Genomic DNA, 9,566 nt, shown 5'->3' with positions numbered 1-9,566 from the left:
ATCTTTGTTTGTTGGTCACAGAAACGTGCTTCGCTAGAAACTCCTTCAAACTGCAGTGAAATTCCGGAAATCTATTTAGACATCAGCAGCCCGAGTATCCCAGTCAGCCTGGAGTGATGCTCACCCTGATAAGGAACAGTCTGTTGTTGAGGAGGTTGTTGAGTTGTCCCAGCCCTTGTTCTACTGTCTGCCTGCGGGACTCTGGCAGGTCCAGGTTCTGACTCAGTGGAGCCCCCCTCTGGCCGGGGAAGAACACGCGCTCTGCATACGTTTTATAGTCCAGGAGAGGAATGCCTGGTCCACCCACATCACTACTCAGATCCATCATCTCTGTCATCAGATCTGGAGAGGAGAGGAGAGGGGAGAGAGGAGAGAGGAGAGAGGAGAGAGGAGAGAGGAGAAGAGAAGAGAAGAGAAGAGAGGAGAGGAGAGGAGAGGAGAGGAGAGGAGAGGAGAGGAGAGGAGAGGAGAGGAGAGGAGAGGAGAGGAGAGAATAAATTAATCCTGTCTGTAAAGGAGAATGTTCCTGGTCCCAAATGGCACCCTAACCTCTCTACAGCAATACTTAGGCCCGGGTCACTCTCTTTGGGCCCCGGTCACTCTCTTTGGGCCCCGGTCACTCTCTTTTGGGGCCCGGTCACTCTCTTTTGGGGCCCGGTCACTCTCTTTTGGGGCCCGGTCACTCTCTTTTGGGGCCCGGTCACTCTCTTTTGGGCCCCGGTCACTCTCTTTGGGCCCCGGTCACTCTCTTTGGGCCCGGGTCACTCTCTTTGGGCCCCGGTCACTCTCTTTGGGCCCCGGTCACTCTCTTTTGGGCCCGGGTCAATCTCCTTTGGGCCCGGGTCACTCTCTTTGGGCCCCTGTCACTATCTTTGGGCCAGATAAATAGGGTTCCATTTCAGAGGCAGACTCTATTTAACTAAACAGGTTAATAGGAGTATGCAGTTTACCTGTGAACTCCTTCCTGCACTGGTCTCCCACATTGATCTCCAGAGTCTCCAGCTGAACCAGCACCTTCTTGTAGTCTCTCAGAGCCTGCTTGCTCTTCCTCCTGCACACAGAGAGAAACACTTATTTCATGTCAGTGATAACATCTCACCTTTGAACCCCAACTACACTGCCACATTCTGGCCCACTGTGTGTGTGTTCGTGTGACTAACCTGTACATGAGGATAATGACCAGCACCACCAGGACCACCACAGTGGCCCCTGCAGCCAGTCCCACCTGGGCAGCCAGCGGAACAGGTGAGAGGTCTTCTGTATCATACTGCACTGTACCCAGGTCTATGTTTAGCTTCCCCATTACCACCTAGAGAGAGGGAGAGAGGGGGGAAGAGCGAGGGAGAGGGAGAGGGGGGAAAGAGCGAGGAAGAGCGAGAGAGAGAGGGGGGGGAGAGGGAGAAAGAGCGAGGAAGAGCGAGGGAGAGGGAGGGAGAGGGGGGAAGAGTGAGGAAGAGCGAGAGAGAGGGGGGGAGAGGGAGAAAGAGCGAGGGAGAAAGAGCGAGGGAGAGAGAGCGAGGGAGAGGGAGGAAGAGCGAGGGAGAGGGAGGGAGAGCGAAGGAGAGGGGGGAAGAGGGAGGGAGAGGGGGGAAGAGGGAGGGAGAGGGGGGAAGAGGGAGGGAGAGGGGGAAGAGCGAGGGAGAGGGAGGGAGAGGGAGGGAGGACGAGCGAGGGAGAGGGAGGAAGAGCGAGGGAGAGGGAGGGAGAGGGGGGAAGAGCGAGGGAGAGCGAGGGAGAGGGGGGAGAGGGAGGGAGAGGGGGGAAGAGGGAGGGAGAGGGGGGAAAAGGGAGGGAGAGGGGGAAGAGCGAGGGAGGACGAGCAAGGGAGAGGGGGGAAGAGCGAGGGAGAGGGAGGAAGAGCGAGGGAGGACGAGCGAGGGAGAGGGAGGAAGAGCGAGGGAGAGGGAGGGAGAGGGGGGAAGAGCGAGGGAGAGCGAGGGGAGAGCGAGGGAGAGGGAGGAAGAGCGAGGGAGAGCGAGGGAGAGGGAGGGAGAGCGAAGGAGAGGGAGGGAGAGCGAGGGAGGGGGAGGAAGAGCGAGGGAGAGCGAAGGAGAGGGAGGGAGAGCGAAGGAGAGGGAGGGAGAGCGAAGGAGAGGGAGGGAGAGCGAGGGAGAGGGAGGAAGAGCGAGGGAGAGCGAGGGAGAGCGAGGGAGAGGGGGGAAGAGCGAGGGAGAGCGAGGGAGAGGGGGGAGGAGCGAGGGAGAGGGGGGAAGAGCGAGGGAGAGGGGGGAAGAGCGAGGGAGAGCGAGGGAGAGCGAGGGAGAGGGGGGAAGTGCGAGGGAGAGGGGGGAAGAGCGAGGGAGAGGGGGGAAGAGCGAGGGAGAGGGGGGAAGTGCGAGGGAGAGGGGGGAAGAGCGAGGGAGAGGGGGGAAGTGCGAGGGAGAGGGGGGAAGAGCGAGGGAGAGGGGGGAAGAGCGAGGGAGAGGGGGGAAGTGCGAGGGAGAGGGGGGAAGAGCGAGGGAGAGGGGGGAAGAGCGAGGGAGAGGGAAACACACTCATCAACTGATTTTAAAGTAACAAAAAAATCCCATGACTGAAACTTAAATCGATCTCAGACCGATTGTCGGTGGCGAAGTTAATAACCTCCCCTTTCATGTAAGAAAGTCACGACCATCATTATTTTAAGGAAAGAGAATAATTTTGTTTGACCAATTCCAGTCCCCTTGCTTAGCTATTCCCGGGTCCTCCCTTGGATCACGTTTACGTGAGAAGCTCAGTTCTGACGACTTTTTAAAATGACCTTCTACTTCAAAATAAATATAAATAAAATGATGCTGAGGACTATTTAAAATATAATTTCCACTTCCAGAATGAGCCCAATAACATATTGGTAATATTATGTTAAAGGAATAGCTCAGGATTTTGGTCATGAAATCCTTTCACTACTTCCCCAGTCCGATGAACTCACGGATACCCTTTTAATGTCTCTGCATCCGTTACGAAGGAAGTTCGAGGTAGTTTAGCATGCTAACAGTTACCATAGATATCCAGTTATTGCGCTAACGCTAGTTAGCGCCTTCCCACTGCACCAAATACCCAAGTTTCAAACTCCTAATTATCCTTACACCTCTGAACACCGAAAAGCTGGTTTCTCCACCGACTGCTGGATAAAGGGGTAAATCCCCGGGTGTTAACAACACTAGCAGGAGATTACAGAGCCTGACTACCAATGAGTTCAGCCTGAGACCGTCCATTAAGTTATCCTGCCACACAACACCCTCTCTTTATTGTCACAGATCAGAGTACCGTTATAAACGTGCTCTGTAGCCATTTCCATGGCTTGGTGCGACGAATACAAGTTTTCATTTGTTAGCTACAGGAAAATATATTTTATAAAAACGACAGCCAATAGAAAACACCCGCCAATGAAATCTTGTACCTTTTTAAAAGGGAAGTGATATGTCAGTTTTCAAACTGGGTTCATTTGATTGGTCATTTTCAACCGTCACTTTTGGTTTTGTTCGTTCGATTGGATCATTAACCTTTCAAACACTACGCCCTCCCCTTCTATTCCCATGCGTTTGATTGGCTGATGAGTTTGTGCCAGTGTTTCGTGAAACTACATTTCCATCAAAACAGAATCTCTAAGTGCGTCGCTCCCAGCAGAGACGGAAGAGGAAGTGAGATATCTCATCTTCTCGTTCATATCCAAGTAGACCAGACCCAGCTGCTATCGCATTGTCGTCTATGGAAGAGTCACCCCCTTTTTTCAAACGGTAAAGGGCCCGAGTGAAACATCTTCATTTATTCACCATCTTTGTCAAATCAGCCTTTCATTTTTTTTGTTCTTTGATCTCTATTGCATTTTTTTTATTTGTTTTAAGTGTGTCGCTTCAAACAGCTGAATGAACAATCTTTTGAGTTATGGACAATATATTTCACCGCAGTTTAGACGGCACAATGATTCTCTACACTAAACCTTGTTTTGTCACAAACTCAAATATTAGGAAAACAATTTCAATGTTTTATCAACAAGGAAACGGCAGAGCGATGTCTGCAACGTGCATCTTTAAATGGAGTTTGAATTGAAAGTTAGATTTTATATTGGATCTTTAATAGATGAATATAAACTACATTAACGTTATAGTTCCTCATTCTAATTAAGGCGGTTTACAATGTAATAGGTTATTAGCCTACTAAATACACTAGGTAATAGACCTACTAAATACACTAGGTTATAGACCTACTAAATACACTAGGTTATAGACCTACTCAATACACTAGGTTATAGACCTACTAAATACACTAGGTTATAGACCTACTCAATACACTAGGTTATAGACCTACTAAATACACTAGGTTATAGACCTACTAAATACACTAGGTTATAGACCTACCAAATACACTAGGTTATAGACCTACCAAATACACTAGGTTATAGACCTACCAAATACACTAGGTTATAGACCTACTAAATACACTAGGTTATAGACCTACCAAATACACTAGGTTATAGACCTACTCAATACACTAGGTTATAGACCTACCAAATACACTAGGTTATAGACCTACCAAATACACTAGGTTATAGACCTACTAAATACACTAGGTTATAGACCTACCAAATACACTAGGTTATAGACCTACCAAATACACTAGGTTATAGACCTACCAAATACACTAGGTTATAGACCTACTAAATACATTAGGTTATAGACCTACTAAATACACTAGGTTATAGACCTACTCAATACACTAGGTTATAGACCTACTAAATACACTAGGTTATAGACCTACTAAATAAATATATAAACTAGGTTATATACCTACTAAATACACTAGGTTATAGACCTACTAAATACACTAGGTTATAGACCTACTAAATACACTAGGTTATAGACTTACTAAATACACTAGGTTACAGACCTACTAAATACACTAGGTTACAGGCCTACTAAATACACCAGGTTATAGACCTACTAAATAAATATATGAACTAGGCTATAGGCCTACTAAATACACTAGGTTATAGGCCTACTAAATACACTAGGTTATAGACCTACTAAATACACTAGGTTATAGACCTACTAAATACACTAGGTTATAGACCTACTAAATACACTAGGTTATAGACCTACTAAATACACTAGGTTATAGACCTACTAAATACACTAGGTTATAGACCTACTAAATACACTAGGTTATAGACCTACCAAATACACTAGGTTATAGACCTACCAAATACACTAGGTTATAGACCTACCAAATACACTAGGTTATAGACTTACTAAATACACTAGGTTATAGACCTACTAAATACACTAGGATATAGACCTACTAAATAAATATATGAACTAGGTTATAGGCCTACTAAATACACTAGGTTATAGACCTACTAAATACACTAGGTTACAGACCTACTAAATACACTAGGTTATAGACCTACTAAATAAATATATGAACTAGGTTACAGACCTACTAAATACACTAGGTTATAGACCTACTAAATACACTAGGTTACAGACCTACTAAATACACTAGGTTATAGACCTACTAAATACACTAGGTTATAGACCTACTCAATACACTAGGTTATAGACCTACTAAATACACTAGGTTATAGACCTACTAAATACACTAGGTTATAGACCTACTAAATAAATATATGAACTAGGTTATAGACCTACTAAATAAATATATGAACTAGGTTATAGACCTACTTGCACAGCTGCGCCTAACATGCTTGAAACTCCAGTAACTGCATTTGTAAAACAATGCCACTCGCACAATGGAAGGAGTAGAGTTAGAAATGTGAGAGCAACGGAAAGCTGGGATACCCCTCTTATGCCAAAACAAATTTACCAAAACTGCTTTCAAAAGTGTTTTCCTCGATTGCATTAAGAATGGTTGTGGACTGACTGCTTGTCAGAATGCACATTTCCCTTCCTGTGGCTTTCGTAACTTAACTGTGCCTCAAGGTGAATAATACTCTGACATAGAACACACAGCAACAAGCCAACTAGGTAAATAGGTAAACTATTATATTATGAGGTTGTCTGAGTTTGTCGTAATAACCACATTACATGTCGCACTGTACAGTATCCTGAGTGATAAAGTAGAGGCTTTATGTGACTTTACCAGGAGCTACAGTAGGCTATACACTAGATGTTGGAACATTGCTACAGGGACTTGTTTCCATTCAGCCACAAGAGCATTAGTGAGATCAGGTAATGATGTTGGGCGATTAGGCCTGGCTCGCCGTTCTGCGTTCCAATTCATCCCAAAGTTGTTCGATGGTAGTTAGTTAGACTGTAGTCCTGTTCGCTCAGGTAATCTGGTTTGGTTGGATTCTAGTTAGACTGTAGTTCTGTTCCTCAAGTAATCTGGTTTGGAGGGATTCTAGTTAGTTAGACTGTAGTCCTGTTCCCTCAGGTAATCTGGTTTGGTTGGATTCCAGTTAGACTGTAGTTCTGTTCCTCAAGTAATCTGGTTTGGGGGGGATTCTAGTTAGTTAGACTGTAGTTGTGTTCCCTCAGGTAATCTGGTTTGGGGGGATTCTTGTCATGAGCTGCTCATATAAAGTCAAAAACCTAAACAAATTGTTCAACAAAAAATACAAGGTGGAACAAACCCTAAATTCATTGTTCCACTGACTGTTTATCAGGAGGTTCACAATACAGGTGAGTACTGTCAATATGTATATATATATGACACAAAACCCCTAAGGCTGTGTGTAGATACAGTAGACTAACCCCTAAGGCTGTGTGTAGATACAGTAGACTATCCCCTAAGGCTGTGTGTAGATACAGTAGACTAACCCCTAAGGCTGTGTGTAGATACAGTGGACTAACCCCTAAGGCTGTGTGTAGATACAGTAGACTAACCCCTAAGGCTGTGTGTAGATACAGTGGACTAACCCCTAAGGCTGTGTGTAGATACAGTAGACTAACCCCTAAGGCTGTGTGTAGATACAGTAGACTAACCCCTAAGGCTGTGTGTGTAGATACGGTAGACTAACCCCTAAGGCTGTGTGTAGATACAGTAGACTAACCCCTAAGGCTGTGTGTAGATACAGTAGACTAACCCCTAAGGCTGTGTGTAGATACAGTAGACTAACCCTGAGGCTGGGCAGTTTGTTGTTCCCCAGACTGGCCGGCTGTTTCTCAGGAGGTTCACAGTACAGGTGAGTATTGTCCAGAGTCTTGACCTCACACTCCTGGTCTCCCAGCCTGGCTACCACCTCCCCTCGGGTCATAGCCCGAGTCAGGTCCTTACCCTGGGGGAGAGACATGGGTTAGTCAGGTCCTTACCCTGGGGGAGAGAGACATGGGTTAGTCAGGTCCTTACCCTGGGGGAGAGACATGGGTTAGTCAGGTCCTTACCCTGGGGGAGAGACATGGGTTAGTCAGGTCCTTACCCTGGGGGAGAGACATGGGTTAGTCAGGTCCTTACCCTGGGGGAGAGACATGGGTTAGTCAGGTCCTTACCCTGGGGGAGAGAGACATGGGTTAGTCAGGTCCTTACCCTGGGGGAGAGAGACATGGGTTAGTCAGGTCCTTACCCTGGGGGAGAGACATGGGTTAGTCAGGTCCTTACCCTGGGGGGAGAGAGACATGGGTTAGTCAGGTCCTTACCCTGGGGGAGAGACATGGGTTAGTCAGGTCCTTACCCTGGGGGAGAGACATGGGTTAGTCAGGTCCTTACCCTGGGGGAGAGACATGGGTTAGTCAGGTCCTTACCCATACAGATTAAATCAGATGAAGTGATTAAAACAAGTCCATTTCATTGCGTGCTGCGGACAAGTCGCTTCCTAAGACAGTATTTCATCGACCCCACAGGGGATATTTGACTGTACCAATAAAGAGAACAATAAACATACATTTAAATGTATTAACTTATCTCACCTCTACAGCGATGACCCCTCCAGGTTTGAAGCGGTAGGGTGTGTCCGGGTCGTCTCTGTTCAGAGCGAACAGCTCGGGGTTGGGGTAGTAGGAGAACGTCTTCCCCGCGACGCTCTCAAACGCCACCTTAACGTTGTCCAGCTCAAACCACACCCCCATGACCTTAGTGTCAGGGGTCACACGCGGGGTCAAACAGGTCATCTCAGAGGAAGAGACCACCGTACAATGCTCCTGCTTCAGAGAGAGCAAGCGAGAGCGGGAGAGGGAGAGAGTGAGGGGGAACGGGAGAGAGAGAGACAGAGAGAGAGATAGAGAGAGCGAGTTGGAGAGAGCAAGAAGGAAAGCGAGAGAGAGACAGAGAGAGAGAGAGAGAGAGAGAGAGAGAGAGAGAGAGAGAGAGCGAGAGGGAGAGAGCGAGAAGGAAGCGAGAGAGAGACAGAGAGAGAGAGAGCGCGAGGGAGAGAGCGAGAAGGAAAGCGAGAGAGAGACAGGAGGGAGGAGAGAGGAGAGAGAGAAGCGAGGAGCGAGAGAGAGACAGAGAGGAGAGAGAGAGAGAGAGAGAGAGAGAGAGAGCGAGAGGGAGAGAGCGAGAAGGAAAGTGAGAGAGAGACAAAGAGGGAGAGAGAGAGAGAGAGAGAGAGAGTGAGAGAGTGAGAGGGAAAGGGAGAGAGAGAGAGCGAGAGGGAAAGCGAGAGAGAGAGAGAGAGAGAGAGAGAGAGAGAGCGAGCAATAAGTTAGTTAGGGTCTGAATCAGTAATCACATTACTATGAGTCCAGAAGCTTCCCATTTTGAATTATTTGACCATTTAATACCCCATTCAACCCCATGGATACACTGCATTTAAAACCCCATTAAACCCCGTGGATACACTGCATTTAAAACCCCATTAAACCCCGTGGATACACTGCATTTAAACCCCCATTCAACCCTATGGAAACACTGCATTTAATACCCCATTAAACCCCATGGATACACTGCATTTAATACCCCATTAAACCCCATGGATACACTGCATTTAATACCCCATTTAACCCCATGGATACACTGCATTTAAACCCCCATTCAACCCCGTGGACACACTGCATTTAAAACCCCATTCAACCCCATGGACACACTGCATTTAAAACCCCATTCAACCCCGTGGATACACTGCATTTAATACCCCATTAAACCCCATTAAACCCCGTGGATACACTGCATTTAAACCCCCATTAAACCCCATGGATACACTGCATTTAATACCCCATTTAACCCCATGGATACACTGCATTTAAACCCCCATTCAACCCCATGGATACACTGCATTTAAACCCCCATTCAACCCCATGGACACACTGCATTTAAAACCCCATTCAACCCCGTGGATACACTGCATTTAATACCCCATTAAACCCCATTAAACCCCGTGGATACACTGCATTTAAACCCCCATTAAACCCCATGGATACACTGCATTTAAACCCCCATTCAACCCCGTGGATACACTGCATTTAAACCCCCATTCAACCCCGTGGATACACTGCATTTAAACCCCCATTCAACCCCGTGGATACACTGCATTTAAACCCCCATTCAACCCCATGGACACACTGCATTTAAAACCCCATTCAACCCCGTGGACACACTGCATTTTAAACCCCATTAAACCCCGTGGACACACTGCATTTAATACCCCATCCAGGACAACACAACAGAAGCAGAACAACATGTCCCCTCTTGGG

At 46.9% G+C, this 9,566-nt stretch overlaps 1 protein-coding gene across 1 annotated transcript in view; it reads right to left on the bottom strand.

The window, feature by feature from the left end:
* LOC115168791 (plexin-B3) overlaps positions 1 to 9,566 on the bottom strand; it is a 153,982-nt gene that overhangs the window by 25,529 nt on the left and 118,887 nt on the right. Inside the window, exons 20-24 of the mRNA XM_029724347.1 lie at positions 7,845 to 8,078; positions 7,058 to 7,216; positions 1,161 to 1,309; positions 951 to 1,051; positions 125 to 342 (exon numbers count right to left, since the gene is read on the bottom strand). Of these exons, the coding sequence (XP_029580207.1) occupies positions 125 to 342; positions 951 to 1,051; positions 1,161 to 1,309; positions 7,058 to 7,216; positions 7,845 to 8,078 (861 nt within the window). The remainder of the gene's footprint in view (positions 1 to 124; positions 343 to 950; positions 1,052 to 1,160; positions 1,310 to 7,057; positions 7,217 to 7,844; positions 8,079 to 9,566) is intronic.

Source organism: Salmo trutta, chromosome 30, assembly GCF_901001165.1.
Source record: "Salmo trutta chromosome 30, fSalTru1.1, whole genome shotgun sequence".
NCBI classification, from domain to species: Eukaryota; Metazoa; Chordata; class Actinopteri; order Salmoniformes; family Salmonidae; genus Salmo; species Salmo trutta.
The sequence above is the reverse complement of the archived record's forward strand: the minus strand, read 5'-3'. Positions and strand labels throughout refer to the sequence as shown.